This window comes from Caloenas nicobarica, chromosome 2 (assembly GCF_036013445.1).
Source record: "Caloenas nicobarica isolate bCalNic1 chromosome 2, bCalNic1.hap1, whole genome shotgun sequence".
Classification (NCBI taxonomy): domain Eukaryota; kingdom Metazoa; phylum Chordata; class Aves; order Columbiformes; family Columbidae; genus Caloenas; species Caloenas nicobarica.
In genome coordinates, this window is record NC_088246.1 from 78,141,410 (window position 1) to 78,157,578 (window position 16,169).

The window sequence follows — 16,169 nt, forward strand, 5'->3', positions numbered from 1 at the left end:
ACTGTACAAAGTGGGTGAGCTGGCAAGTGCAGCCAAGAATGCCTGAAAACTTCCAGAAGGAGAAAGGATGGAGAAAAAATAAGCGTTTAGCTGCATATTCTAGGCTAGAAGGATCTACAGTTGATCTAGGCTTTGCGATCTGCGGACAGTCTCAACACGGTGCATTCTGCAAATCTGCATACTCCCATTTCCACATTGTAGGTAATATCAGTTATTTGCCAGGAACTCAAACTGCATGTCCTATTAACACAAAACTGAAGCAGCAAGTGGTACTGAAACTGCTCTCACTCCAGTGGAGCACTACACAAAGGATCACACCCCACTCAGTGCTGCAAATTGAATATAATAGATACCACAGGCTCTAATAGACCATTTTCTCCCGAGAAACACTAATTTTGATGCTGACAGAAGGAATACGACTTAGTCCACTGCAGGCTACAAAGCATCTTAGTCTTTGTACTACAATATCTCCCGATACGGATCAACATATTTTGATGAAGTTTCAATTATGAAGGAAAAAGCTGGAAGCTGCAAAATAAATCAGGATGTTTTATCACATGGATTCAGAAAAGAAACATTCCAAAAGATTTTTTTCTTACAACAGACACTTCTAAGATAGAATCTGTAAAGCAAAATAAAGTAAAATAATTTCATGTACTCTTCCCATATTAGCAGGAATTAAAGTTGTCATTTGATTAAGAAGATTAAAGAGACATGAACAAAGCAGTTCTCAGTGCTATAGCATAATCTTAAAGGGAATTAATATACAGATGATACCATTGTTCTGGAAGTTATGAAATGGAAGTAGTTTCTATATTTAATAGTCTGAAATGTATCACATTAATCTTTGGTTTATTCACAGGGAATATACAGACTACAGATTCTATTTTGGTTGATACAGATAAGAGACATTATTTTCATGCCACCAAAAGAAAAAAAAAGATAAGACACGTCCACAGCTACTTCACAGTGCTTGGACACTTCAAAGAGTTCAGATTCTCATTTTTGGCCAGTCCTTTCTTTTATTAGCTAGGACACCCAAGACAAAAAAGTTAAATGTTTGCCCTGAAAGGCTATAAACTCAGGTCTACTTCTAACCATTGAAATTTTAATCCACACAACCACATTTAGAGCTCCACGCTTTTAACCAAGACAGTACATTAAAAATCCTCAACTCCAGGACCGAAACGGGGAAGAAAAACCTTTTGTATAATTACATGCTACACAGCTTTCAACAAGCTCCTGTTGGTATTTCTGAAATGTTAAATTGCATCTCCCACACACATGTGATTAACTTCACTTTGAGAAACATTCCGCTTGCAACCTGCAAACTATCTTGCCTTTGTGTTTGTAGCCACATAATACGGGTACCAGAAGAAACCAAGAGCCCCTAGCCCATCCACGTCAGTACATTACACACGCCAGCCTTCTCCCTGGCGCTCCACTACTTCATTCGTAACAGGTTTTGTCATTAACTTTTTTTATTCCAACAGGCAAGCTTTATAGCATGAGAGCAAATATATGTAGACACAGAAAGCAAATCATGACATACAATATTACGTTGTCTCAGACACAATTAAGTCTCATAAATAAAATGACTGCTAATGGAGACTGTTGTCCCCTAGAGGTCTGTCTGTCCCACTAAGTAACACACAGGAGAAGGAAAAATATGTTCCTCCATCACTTACAATTTGAGTCAATAATCATAAAATAACTGGTGATAAGAAGTCAGCGGTAGATCTGACCAATCATCTTATGAGCAAGTAGATTGCATCTGTAGTCAGCTTTGCTGCTTGCAGGACTCTTTATCACAAACCCAGTGCTACTGCTTATTATCTGCTTTAAAAAAAGGCTAGAGAAGATCAGACAGGAAGAAAAAGCAAGTGTTTGACTGAGAGCAACTAAATGGCACTGTATGCAATTCTGATCAGAAAACTCACTATCCACTTCGAAACTTGCTAGTTTCAAGGTAGCTTCAAAACTGATGAGAGCTGCTTAGATGAAGACAATCTGTGACTTATATAAAAGCAAAATTTATGCTAGTAAGAACTTTAAGCTTTTCTGTGTCGTCTATTTTAAAGCAAATAATAGGTTGAACTAGGCATAGTTATTGTTTAAAGAAGCATGCAGCTTTTTCAAAGGAAAGGAGTTGGCATTATTCTCATCAACTGAAGGTGCCTGAATCACAGGTTTTGTTTTACCCTTAATGCTGCATATAAAATTCTCTCCTCGCCAGAGTATGCATTCAGAAAAGGAGTGGCCTGCTACTTATCTTAATTACAGGTCTTACTATCTCTTTCTCCTGGACACAAAGACTTATAAATCAAACAAACAGGAAAAGAAACTGCATTCAGATTACATAATGAGGTTTATGTAAATGGCACCTACAGCCCAGGGTCCTGAACTTCAAAGGCATTCCAATTCCTCGTTACCCCTTGGACCAAGGCCCACTGCTTTGTCTTTATTTAAATAAGTTGGCAGGGCACTTAGAGTGCTTGCAGATGAGAGGAATCAGTTCCTGTGGCTATTATGGGGTTTTGAGAATTACGAATACAATTCAGACACCAGTGAAGTTAGCTTGAAGATTCCCATTGCCATTGGACAAGACCAGGAACAACTAAGACCCTGTAAAGGGCCAAATTTAACTCTGGCCCACAAAAAATGTTGAGTCAAACTTTAAAAATCTCCTCCACTTACACAATTTGATTTTCCTTCTACACCGAGAACTAAGCTAGATGAAACTGAAGAGAAAAATCCCCCGAAACTCAGTATTTTACATCAATACATAAATAGTTAGCTGTCAAATTGAGGAATACAGTTAGTTGGGCAATGAGTATTTTCAGCATCCCTCCAAATAAGTCAAAAGCCAGCTGGAAGAAATTTTACTTCCCCATCGACAGAAAATGTTTCAAAGAATAGTACGCTATGTTGTGAAATTAAATGACTCCTCACTCCAGTAGGTCTAACTTCCAGATTCAGCAGTTGTCATTTTTAAATCCAATGTTCTTCAAAGAACAATTTTTGCTCCTTAAATAATTTGGCGGGGAGGAGCACAAACAGCCCCAAGAGATTCTGCAACATTTCCATTCTTCTACATATTTTCACCACAACCACAGGAGCGGAAAGTCTCAGCCATCAGACCCAGAGGGTCAGGACTAGCTAGTTAGCTAAACAGGGAAGCAAGAGGAATTCCCATTGTGACAACTGGCATAAAGAATGTGGACTATTGACTTATGTAATTAAATGATTTTATGTGACAGTGACCGAGGGTATGGAGGCAATGACCACAGACATGGCAACTTAGACAGGACTCCAAACGGCAATTATTGCCAGTGCCTTTTTTTGGTTTGGTTTTCAAAAAAGCATATACCAAAGTGGGTATGCCATCATGGACACCACGTAAAACTACTTTTATTATTAAGTCTGCCTACCTGAAATCCTGAATAGAATTTCAGCAGGACACAATATTGTTATTCATTTACAACCCACATACACCATTCTGTGCTGTTAGGACAGCTGCTGCATTCCAACAGGCAAGTGATATCTATTTTTTGCATGTAACATTTTATCATATAGCGTACATATGTTAAAAAGAAAATTAAGAGTCAAAATATATCATAAAGAAAAAGGACTTAAATCTAAAATTCTGCAATACCCAAGATGGCTTCAGTATTTAACAACAATCAGTTGGAAAATGTTCAATTAAAATTTGCCACCAGTTATTTTTGGAAAACGGTATCCATGTTAAGATATCATACTAGATAAATGCCAGCCTAATTGGAAAAAAAAATATTCTACAGCAAATACAAATTATTTTATAGTGAAAAATGTAAAAATTATTCTCTCCAAAAAGGTAATGCTGCAGCTAACTCATGTGTCTAGAAAAGCTATTTGAAGGGCAAAATCTACACAAATAAAACAAGGCACTTGTGAGTGAAACAGGAACCTGAAAATCTAGAATTTTCCCAGAAACTTTGACATGAAATGTGCAGAGCTTAACTACCTCAAATCTATACTCAACTGCCAGTACCATACAGTTGAAATTTTAACTTAGGTTTCCAAACTTGCAGGTGATTAAAATAAGCAAGAGGTTATTGATTATTTTTTAAAATGAGGACATTGTCTTCCTATGAAGTTTCTTCAGTATCTTGTGAAGAGCTTAGTGTTTCAGAATTCCAGTTTTAGAGCCAAGTCTAGACATTCATTTTTCAGTGAGTTTAAAACTTTTTAGTTACTTACAAAGGGTGGTTACATTTCTCTCAAATATCTTTGAGAAGGAAAAAACCAAGCTGGAATTGCATGGCCAAGACAGCGAAGCTTACAAAACAAAAGACTTCGGTACGCCACACCCCACCCCTTTTACTTAGTTTCCCCACACAAACTGCAACTGACTCCAAGCATCAATGTCTATTCTATTTGAACCGCCCCCCCCCGCCAAAAAAGAAGATACCTATAAAAAAACCAACCAAACAACCAAACAACAACCAAAAAAACCACCAAAAAAACCCACCACACACCACACCCAAAAAAACCAACCAACCAACCAAACAAACAAAAAAATCTCACAGGTGAAAGCAACACTGAGTTCTCTAGGTCAAAGAATAAATTTACTATACGGCTATTTCAGACATATGACTTAATAGAGTGCAAATCCTTATTTGAGAAAAAGGTCTAAAACAGAGCAATAAAACTGAGTCAAGGGAAGCTGAAAACAAGTACATATGCAGATTTATTTTATCTGCCCTAAAATGCCAGTGTGCCACATTCCACAAGCAGTGAAATAATGAAACACTGAAAACTAAGTCAAAAGTGCCTTTACTTCTACTGTCTAAGGCAAGTAGAAAGCCTCAAGTCAGTCTTCAGTTTCTTTTTCATTTTTTTAGTTGTTTAAATCAAGATACTAATAGCTTAAACAGTTAATTCAAAATGACCATCCCTTAAATGTAGCTGTAAGCATGCAAGGCACAGGTTCCCTCCAAATCAAACAGCTCAGTGTAACAAGTAGTACTCTTTAGGATTTCCATCTCTAAGATTCTGTTCTATGGAATCCTGCATGCATATATTTCCCAAACTGACCTCCTCAGACATGTTTAATAACAGGTTCTTTTCCAGAGGATTGCTTGGATAGCAAAGAAATCTCTCTTTATATTGTTTTATAAAACAAGGTAGTCTTTGGTAGTTAAGCAGCACATACCAGTTGCTAATGCCGTTTCGAATAAATGTTTCTTTTTTTGTACTATTAAGTAGTATCTTCCCAAGAACCACACAGTGCTTCAGACACAGCACAGTCTGTCAGTGTCCTAACAGAACAGATGGATGTTTTAATTGCACAAGGGCTTTTAGGTATATCAGCAGTTCCATCACCAAGCAGATGTTTATGCAGAGTTAAAAAAAAAAGAATTATGGAAATAGTGAGACATGGAAGGAAGAACCATCTCACAATACATAAAGAGACAAAAAGAAAAGAAAAAAGAGAATGCTGCATTTCATGCTGCAGCACTGAAGAAATTCACCTCTTGGGTGTACCAATTTAGGTACTACATACTTAGTATATATAGTAACTCTCATGTACATCACACTGAAATCTCCCATGTTGGTACTTCACACATACTTAAATTATGGATGCTCGCCAGGAGCACAACGGAATTTAAAAGTTGCAGAAACCATTGTACTCAACAGCTGTCACATACCAAAGCCGAGCTGCGGCTTCGCCAGCATTCCAGCACTATCTGCACAGCTCCTCCTGCGCAGGAGGAGCGGCTGCAGCACCCCCAGAGCCTCGGAAAGCTGCCTGCCTTACTCAGAAAGACCCCGTTCCGAGGGTGAGAAGATAAGCAAATGGCCATGCACATGGACAGGTGGAGAAAGGCAACGCCACTGCAGGCATTTTCAACCTTCCTGAGGAACAGGACTAGAAATTTCACTGCTTGGGTCCCATCAAAGACCAAGTTTTGGATTTAAACACGCTAAGTTAACTGAAATGAGATGGTTTCCCAGAGTGGCAAGTTTTAGGTATTATTTCTCTTACTTCTCTTTGCAGGAGGTGCCAACACATAAATGATTACCAAGTAAAAGAATGTATATCCAAGTCACATTAGAAAGAAAAAAAAACAACCACAAAACCAAAAAAACCCACAAGATCACGGCAGCCCTAGGCAGAAGTTGTATTTCCTTTCTGTTTCATACAAGCTCACCAAGACCTCTCCCTTCCAATCATATCTGCAAATAAAAAAAAAAATCCATTCACATTAATATGAATTAATTTATTTCATGTTAAATAAGATACTGGATTTCAGAACTAAGCCAGGGCTCTAAAAGCAGAAGCTCTTTATGGCACAGCTGTTCTACCCTCAGTTAAGAAGCAGGTCTGTCTTTGGCACGTTTTCCACCCTTAACAGCAGTTATGCATCTTAAATCAAGTTTACTTATGTATTAAATAGCTGAACTGAGTTATTCACCAAGTAGCACAACAAGCAGCTAGCAATTCAATACATGTCATGTTCCACAAAGTTCAGCACTGCCAGACCTATGGTATTTTCATGTAAAAGCAAGCATGCATCTAAACACATTTCCATCCACATACCAGGAAGTCTTAGTGTGACCCTACTTTAAAAAAAAAAACACAACACAGAACAACAACTAAACAACTGCTTAGATCACTGTGATGGATTCTGACAAGAGATTTTCCCATCCTTGTCTTCATACTGGACAGAGCAACATTTATTGTAATGAACTTTAAGACAAAGCTGGATTCATCCCCCCTCACAACTTTCTGAAAGGCCACATGAGCAAAAAGCATCTCTTCTCAAATAAAATCTGACAGCCAGTTGCAAAATTAACACCACTAATTACATCTGGCATTTCTTAGCTGCCTATAGGCAATCATCTACTGAAGTGATATATTTGATGACACCAGCAGGTGCAGAAGCCCTATGTCACATCAAAGAGCAAAGAATTTAATAGTGGCCAAGTGCCAGAATCACAAATAACATCACCTTTCAGTAGTAAACCAAAAAAGCCTCAAACACCTATTGTACTGAACCAGTCTTCAAGACCAAGATGTTTATCACACTCCTTGCCATGCAGATGCTCCAGAAAACAGCACTGCATGAGATTCCATGCTTGTTTTTGATCTAAAGTCTCAAAACAAACAAGCGGTTTTGCAGTTTTTAAATTAACGAGATTGGTATATTAGTCTATTTTTCTTTCTACATGCAAATTATAGAGAAGTCAAGGCCACTGGGACAACTTGTGTTTTACAAAAAATATTTTTACAGAGCAATAAGGAATACTATAACTTGTTTGCGAGAAGCCTTCTGGATCACAGCCACTCTTAGGGGTTTAGGATAGTTTAGTAAGTCTGACCTAATCGGTCTCCCAGCGACAATATCATGACTGTAATTGCACTATGGATTCTTATACAGTTCCATAACTCAGTAACATAATATCTCAGCGGAAAGCTATTTAACCATATCGTTTTAAACAGAGATTAAGTATTTCAATACTTCGAGGACAGTATCTTTTGTTGAGACAGATTTCAACAGAGAGAAAAGCTGACATGCATGACCAGTCACTAATGCCCAGTTTTGCTCAAACTGATGTTACAGGGAGTGGGATCAGACCCTTAAATCTGTAGGGGTTTTGGTTTAGCAACGGTATTACCTGTTTAATGCTCAGAGTCACGTGACTGAAGAAATCAACCACACATACACTCAGAGTAAGAAAAGGAGAGGAGATACCAAAAGAAAGATGCACTAACCATGTTTGGAAATGAACCAAAGCAACGTACAGGAAGCACTTTTACCTTCTTAATGCCGCATTTTGGTTTTGGGGGGTTTTAAATGTGGAATTCTGCATTTAAAGAACAGATATTTCATTTACAGAATATTTGTAGACTGATACTTATTAAGAAAGTTTTTTTATAGCCATGAAAAATCCTGATTCTCTGCAGTTCTCCAAGCATTTTTTTAAATATGTACTTTCCAGATTCCACAACTAGAGAAATTACCAGCCTACAGTAATCACTAAAATAATTGCCCGTATAACCTTATCTTATTTGGAATTTGTAATGTGAAGTTTCAATATAGCAATCTTCCAGCCTTAAAACTGCCTATCTCCATAAATAAAAAAAGCCCAGAAGTCACCACCATGCTTTCTTCTTCTCTCCCTACTCCACGGGGATTAGGTGAAAGAATTCTTTCTAGAAGCAAAGCAATAAATCCAGCCTAGGTTTATGCCGTTTTACATCACTACAAGACCAAGATCACCAAATCCTAGCGAGACAGCTTGCAGGAAATTACAGGGATAGAGATGCCAGTGGTTCTGTATCCACTGGGACAAGCCAGGCTGCTTAAACCAATGAAGTGCCACAGAAACAGGAAATCACTGGTTTAAAGCATTCCTTAGGGTATGATCCTGGAGGATCATTTATAAAAAAGGTACTTCTCCTAAGCAAAACACCTTAACTTTGGGGCCAAAAAAACACTCCCCTTTACAGTTTAATTTGATGTGTATCCTTTTCAAGTGTCTCCCCTTCCTTTCATCTTCAGGGGCGGAGGGAATAAAATAAGGAAGTTGAGGTAACTTGCCAAGACAGTTACATAAAATCAGTATGGTTACATGTCAGTAATATTTTCTTAGCTGTTTTTGGCTGGTCTGGTGCCTTAGATGCTGCAACCATTCTGCTACAAGTACCTGATCACAGGTGGTTTAGATGTTGATCACAGATCCCCTCAAAGAGATAAGGATTTCAAAAAATACTTCACTTTTGAAGTACAGAGGCATACTACTTAGCATATGAACTTCCGTAAGAAATTTGCATTAATTTAATCCTTTGTATGCTTATAGAAATACATTTCTATTAGTAGTTTTGTACAAGGAAGTCCGGAATGCACGAGCTACATTAGCAATCAAGTTGAGACACCGAAATAAAACAGAGTTGGAACATTCACATTTAACATATAGAATTAATCATCTCGTGCATAAAAAAACTTACATGCAAAGAGGCTTCACTGTGTGTAAGACTTGGCTACATTTTCTGATTGTGTTTTCTTTAGAACACATCCCATTAGGAAAGGAGGCACATGGTTGTTCCATTTTAAAACGAGTCTGTGCACCCCATTTAACTGCAGGACTGGAAACAGAGGAAGCAACATCCCTTCCAGCATCACCTCCTGACTTCCACTCTCAACAGCACAGCAGAGAACCATGCAGACCATGATCATCATCTGAAAAAAACAGTTTAGCCCCTTTCTGACCCCAGCATATCTAACTTATTTCTGCAAATCCCTGGAATGAATACCACTTCTGCACGCGTTATGGTGGGGTCATTATACAACCAACCAAGAAATCTGAAGAAACAGTGAACTGACCACTCGCCACAACTCCCACATCCTTCTGAATATAGGAGGGCACTTATCCAGCACACTGCTCACCTTCCTACCCTGCCATTACGGTTTCTATTTGACATTCAGCAGAATTCACTCGAGAAAAATATCTCCATGTTTTTCAGAGTTAAAGCACTGAACTCTCACAGTTCAGTGAAGGACCAGCTCTGCTCAGCCAACCGGGCAAGGGGGTAGATGGCATTTGCTACTTTGCTAGTGTGACCTTGTCTTTGGATACCACACTTACCTATTTCACAGGAAAACTTATTAGGTATTTGAACACTTACTTGGACATTAAACAATTTATCTTTCTTGGAGAGACGGACAGCACGGTTAAAAGCCAAGGAGCTCCAAGATTACAATAAGTATTTTATACAAAGCAATTCAACTGACACGCATTATATTTTTAAACCTCTCTAAAACTGCAGAAGGCTGCATAATTACTACGTGGGAGCTTACTTTTCCACCCAATACTCCCCACATTCTGTACTGTTAAGTTGCAACAGCAAAGCTGCCTTAAAAAGCTTCTGCCTTTTCATTATAAACGTTTTGACTAGACTGTTTTCAAAAGCTATGCCCTACAGTTGTGTACTTCCCTTGCTTACCGCCTCAGTCCCTCAGTGAAGTCCCGCTACTCTAACAAACAGAAGAATGGATTCAAAATGCTAACAGCACAGAAAGCTAAGTACAGGATTTTGTCTGCAGGCATGCACCGTTCTCAGCTCAGGAATCCATGCACCCCGCACAGTTGCAACCTATTTCAGGAGCAGAACTGCGAAGAGCTTTTCTCTTCTGAATAAGCCCGCCTTCTCCTCGGCTCCCTTATTAGCGGGCAGGGAGCACACAGCTCAACTCAGCCCTGAGTGAGCTGCCGGCATCCTGCGAACACTTCGAACAGCCTTCGCCCTTCCATGCCCAGCAGCGGCACCGGTGCGTCTCTCGCCACCAGGGAAAGCGGCAGATTAAGGCAGAATTAACCCCGGACGCCCAGTGCCGCCGCTGGAAACGGAAAACAACGGAAGAGCGGCCTCCATTACCCACGCGTTGGAGGGAGGAGAGGCTGCCCTGGCACCGCGTCAGCTGCGGGGCAGCCCGGAGCTCCTGAGCGCCGCTAACACCCCGGCTTGCCCGCCGCCGCCGGGGACCTCCCCGGCGCGGCGACACCCGCGGGCCACCTCCTCCCCCGTGAGAGGCGACAGCCCCGGCAGAGGGGCTGCGCCCACCCCGCCCGCCGGACCAAGGGCTGGGGAGGGGAAGGGGCCGCGCCCGCCGCCCCAAGGGTCGCTCCCCCCGGTCGCCGCTCCGCTTCGCTCACCGGCGTAGAAGCGGATGAGGCAGCCGGTCTCTGAGTCCATGCCCTCCTCCTGCACCCGCCACAGGTCCCGGAAGCCCAGCTGGGAGAGGTAGTCGTTCTGGATCTGCAGCGGCTTCTCGTGGGCCTCCAGCCGCCGGCTGGTCTCCCCGTGCAGCTGCACGTACAGGGCGGGCGGCCCCGGCGACGCGGCCCCCGCCGGCGGCTCCCGCTCGCCGGCCGCGCCCGCCGGCGCCCCCCCGGCTCGCCCCGGGGGCAGCTCCCCTGGGCAGGGGGGGCCCCGGCCCGGCCCCGCACCTGCTTCCACCCCATCGGGGGGCACCGGCTCCACCTCCAGCTCTTCCGAGGAGGACGAGCCGCCGCCGCCGCTGCTGTAGGGATCCAGCCGGTCGGAGACGCTCTCGGCGCTGGGGCTGAAGCTCTCGGTGTCGGAGCCGGCCGGTCCCAGCTCCCCCAGGAGGGAAGGGCAGGAGAGCGGCGGCCCCGCCAGGTACAGCTCGGCCGGCGGCGGCCCGGGGCTGAAGTCGGAGGGCGCCGGGCTCGGCCGGCCAACGGCCAAGTCACTCTCCTCGGCGCTGCCGCCCAGCGGCAAGCGGCCGGGCCGCGCCGCTTCCCCGCAGTCTCCTCCGGCCAGCCCGCTCCGCGTCCCCCGCCGGCTCCTCGGCCTCTCCTCCGACTGCGGCCGCTGCCCCTCCGCCGCGGGCTCAGGCGGCGCCTCGGCGGGGGCCGCCGCCGGCTCGGGCGGGGGCTGCGGCGTCGCGCCCGCCTTGCCCAGCACCCGCACCACGCTGCTGCCGCCCCGGTGGCCGAGCTGCTGCAGCCGGGCGGCCACCTCGGCCGCCGTGGTCTCCAGGGTGCAGAGCACCGGCCGCAGGTAGCAGTTCATGTGGCGCTCGTAGATGTGGACGCAGCCCCGCTGCAAGTCCCGCCGCACCCAGTCCCGCTCCGGGGGCTGCAGGGGTTGCAGCTGCCGGGGCGGCTTCAGCAGTAGCGCCTTCCTGTCCAAGCTGCGGGTGCCCAGCGAGGCGGCGGGGGCAGCGGCGGCGGGCGAGGAGACGGCGGCGGACAGGTTCCTCTTCAGCCTCCCCCGCCGCAGAAGCAGGGAGTTGGCGTTGCCGGCCCCGCCGGGGGCCGCCGGAGTCCCGCCGGCCGCCAGCGCCGCGGGGGGAGCGAAGCCGCCGGCTCCCCCTTTTCTCCGCCGCTGCCCGCCGCCGCCCGACGGTTCCACGCCGTTCTCCGCGCCGGGCGCTGCCTGACTCCTCCTGCCCGGGGAGCTGCTCTCCGGCTCCCCCCGCCCGCTGCCCGCCGCCGGGGCTTCTCTCGCTCGCTGTTGCGCGGGCTCCATTGCCCGCGGGGCCGGGGATGCCGCCGCCGCCGCCGCCCTGCTGGGAGCGCCGCTCGGCGGCCCGGCGCGGCGCGGGGAGGGCCGAGCGGAGCGCGGCGCCGCGTCCCGGGGGGGGTCACGTCGCGGCGGGGAACATTCCGCTGGTGCCCTCGCGCCGCGCGCCCGGCTCAGCCCCGCTCCCCAGCTGTCGCGAGCGCCATTAGGGAGGCAGAGAGCGAGTGAGCCCGGCGCCGCGCCCCGCGCGCTGCCCGCGCCTCATGAATATTAAGCAGCCCCCGCCTCGCCGCTGACAGGGGCCGCCGCGCGAGGGAGGGAGGCTCGCGAGGGTGACGCCACCGCTCGCGCGGCAGGGCGGGGCCTCGCCGATAAACACAACGTCACCGTGCCTGGGGCTGGGAGAGGCGGTGTTGCGGGGGCGCGCGGGGGCTGCTGGGAAGCGTAGTCCCGACATGGCCGGCGGCCACCCCTTTCCCACTACCCGCCAGCTACAAGTCCCGGCAGCGCCTGCGGCCCGCCGCGCTGGGCGGTGCTGCCGCTGCCCGTGGCAGGGGGTGGCGGGCTGCCTTCCCTCCCTCAGGCGGGTGGCTCCCGGCGCCGCAGTCCCGTTCTCCAGAACGCAGGCGGGAGGGCGCTGCGTTGCGTGTGGGAGGCCCGCTCCCTCTCACGCAGCGCTGCGCGGCCCCGCCGTGAGGTGAGGAGGCGCTGCGGCCTGCAGAGGGTCACAGCCCTGTCCGTGACCCGCCGGGCAGCTCCGCCCCCGCTGTCCCCGGGAGCCGTGCGGCCTCTGGTGCGAGAGCTCGCTGACCCGCCGTGTGTGAGGGCGGGAGCCCGGAGAATGGCGGAGGCCCCGGCGCTTCCCCTCGCTGCCCGCAGGGCCCCGTAGTGCGGCGCCGCTCTTCACGGCGCGGGCTGAGCCAGCTTTAAAATTACTGCAGGACTTTGCCCTGCCGTGGTTATGTTCCTGAAGTCTTATCAGGAGGTTTCACAGAAACGGCTGATGAAGCGAAGCGGCGGAGCCCGGCGTGCTGGTGACAGCCGTGCGCAGCCGCGCTTGTGCTGCGCCTCATGAGGAAGGTCCGTGCTCAGCGCTAACGGCCGCTAACGGCCGCTAACGGCCGCCTGGCTGCACGCGGGGAACGGCTGGGTAGGGTCGGTGACCGGAGCCTCTGTAACCTGACGTGTTCCTCCCGGCGGCTGCCTCAGTGCAGAACCCAAGCGCTGAGCCCTGGGCGATCTCCTCATGCGAGGAGGGAGGTGATCTCTTCGGATCCAAGACAGAGACACGTGGAAGCGTGTGGGAAATATATATATATATATACACACACACCCCCCAAGGAAAAGCTGCTTTGTGCTTTGCAGAGAAAGTTTCACTGCTATTCGTCTGTCACTGTATTTCAGGGACTACAATCACTGAAAATACTTACATCTTGAAGATTGCTTAGAAGCAGCCATTAAATAGCAACCTTCCCCGCCCTTCATTCCCCACACCCCCCCCTCCCGGAATGTGATTGTAAATGAATTACTGAAAAGGAAAGTTACAATCAGATCAACTCAATTAGCAGTGTGAAAGCGTGACTTGCCATACTGTAAGGACACGATACTACTGTATTTATTCAGGGAAATCTCTTAATGCTCCTGGGGATGTTTTAGCTGAGTAATATCAGTTGGATAAGGCGGTAACTGCTTGAGGTCTTTCCTTTTTAATACGTTTTATAAAATCACAGTGAAACATCTTGCCAGATATTCATCAAAAATGCTACAGACTTCGATAAAGTGGGAGTTCCGGGCAATTAACCAGTTACGTCAGTGTTAGGGGAGATAAATCACCACTGAGAACCCCGAGATAAACTCCTAATGAAACAGTATTTTTAGTTTGTGGGCTTTTTTAGTGCATACGTAGAATATACGAACCATAAATAGACCAGAACCATAATAAAACTACAGTTTACCTCTCCTAATAAAGTATTCCTCCACACTTCCACATTACTATCTTCACACCCCCTATAAGCAGGTGAAAAGCATCACAGAAAACAAAGGTATTTCCAAAGGAATTTGCAATGGAAATAATGCAGCTGCCTTCTTTTAAAAGGCTTTATAACGACAATGCTGATGTTTTACCTTTATTTGGAAAGCACCCACTTTCTGAACAGAACAATCTGTAAAATAATTACAGTGTAACCCTGCAGTTCGCTGGGCTGTATCTGGAGTTCCAATCAGCAGCAAGAGCTTCTTCGGAATTCCTGCTGCATGAAAGAGCCAGGACCACTTCCAGAGCTCAGACTGGCAGAAGATGACGGCAGCACTTGGCCATTAAAGGGTTAAACCGGTGCTCAAAAACTCCTGTGGCAGCAGCAGCACACAGCAGAAGTGCTGCACTGAGTATATTGAGGTCTGGTTCTGGCTGCTTCATATGTTCTGGTTTATTTCTACTGCTTTGCACCACCCTCATGCTACCTACTTCATGAAGGTTACTCTGGGTCTTCTGATTTCAATGTGTGAGAGAAATATTCAATGTGCAAACGCACACAGACGGAGACACTGAGAGGAAGGAGACAGCAAGCTCTAAGGGCGTTATTTTTAACAGTAATAATTTGAAACAAAAGAGAGTTTCTACAAAACATTTTCCAGCCCTTCTCTGCTTTGGAGGGAGCAGGGAGAGAGAAGCTCCACGTTTCTCAGATTGTTCAAATACTTGGATGTTCATGCACACACACAGAGAAAAAATCCAGAGCACAGAGATTCTCAGATGTTACTTAGGAACCTGGAACTGAAGAGAGGCCTCCTGGGACACCCAGTTTTCTCCTTTATGGCTGGAGATACCATATACTACAGTGCTGCATGTCAGTGAGGCCCCCCTAATATGGTACATAAACAAGTTAAACAGCGTTTTGAAATGAGCTGAGCTGAGTTGTCATTGGCTCTACCTGGAAGACGGTTTCAGGGCCACCCTGCCCTCACTGTTGGGAACTTCCTTCCAATTTCCAGTCTCATTTTACTCAGGGGTAGTCCGTACCCATTTGCTCACATGCCAGCATTGCCCTTTGACTCTAATAGCTTTAAAAAAAAATCCGGAGTGTTTACCCCCAAGGTACTCACAGGCAGCAATTTTGTCCCCTGGCAGACTTCATATTCTCTCTGCCTTTGCTAGACTAAACAAGCCCTTTTTGTCTCCTCTGGTAAGATAGTCTGTATAGTGTAGGAACATAGAGTTAAGGTCATTTAAATAGCCTTGGGTCAGATCCTCAGTGGGGTGGACCGGTATCGCCTCAGCTCTGAGTTGACACCACAGCTTTCTCAGCCTGCACAGAGCTGCCTTCATCCATGATACAACTCGGAGTAGCGGCTGAGAACTTAGCTGACCTCACTCTTCCTCTTGCCAGGCTAACTCACCACTGCCAGAGGCCTTACTAATGAAAGGCTTTACGCAATTAAAAAATGAAGTAGCAGTACTGAAGTCCTGAGGGTGGAAGAATTATTGGACTTATTGCTGCCCTGCGAAATTCATTCAGGAGCAGAAAGGCTGCAATGAGGCTGCCAGCATCCTGTGAGCCCTGAGTTGTGCCATGAGGAAAAAAGGGACCGTGCTGTCGCTCTTTATGCTTTCCTGAATATGAAGGTGGCAGTTTCTGTAGTGACCCAGCATCCCCAAATGTTAGTAGCACTAAGCCTGGCTATTTTTGCTCTGTGCAGGGAAATGTGCTTGAAATCTGCAAGTATGTGCATATTTAAATCAAATCCTCAGGCTTATGAGAAAACTAGGCAATTCTCCATTTCCTAGTAACTGATAGATACTCTTAAACTCTCCTGGAATTGTGATTTTTGATAGGGATTAACTGCTGCTGTGAGACATGGGAGTGGAGCTTATGAAATTGAAGTTTGTCAGGAGGAAGTAGAAGGGTGAAATATACATTTCCCTTTTCTAAGGTTTGATTGATGACAGCCGTTTGGAAGACGGGTAAAATGAAACAGGTTGGTTTGCAATCTGCAGTTTTCCAACCAGAATTCGACAATCTTGAAGAGTAGCTTTCTGATTATAGGAGTTGTTAACAAAAAATAAGATAATAAAAAATAATTTAGCACGGATTACCATCAATGACTCCATACCAAAACTCTTTATACTGAATGA

At 46.3% G+C, this 16,169-nt stretch overlaps 1 protein-coding gene across 1 annotated transcript in view; it reads right to left on the bottom strand.

Moving 5' to 3' along the window:
* Window positions 1-12,308, bottom strand: part of PHLPP1 (PH domain and leucine rich repeat protein phosphatase 1) — a 149,529-nt gene extending 137,221 nt beyond the window's left edge. The window contains exon 1 of the mRNA XM_065629113.1: window positions 10,702-12,308. Coding sequence (XP_065485185.1) covers window positions 10,702-12,043 — 1,342 coding nt within the window. The 5' untranslated portion in view covers window positions 12,044-12,308. The remainder of the gene's footprint in view (window positions 1-10,701) is intronic.
* Between the last annotated feature and the right edge of the window lie 3,861 nt (window positions 12,309-16,169).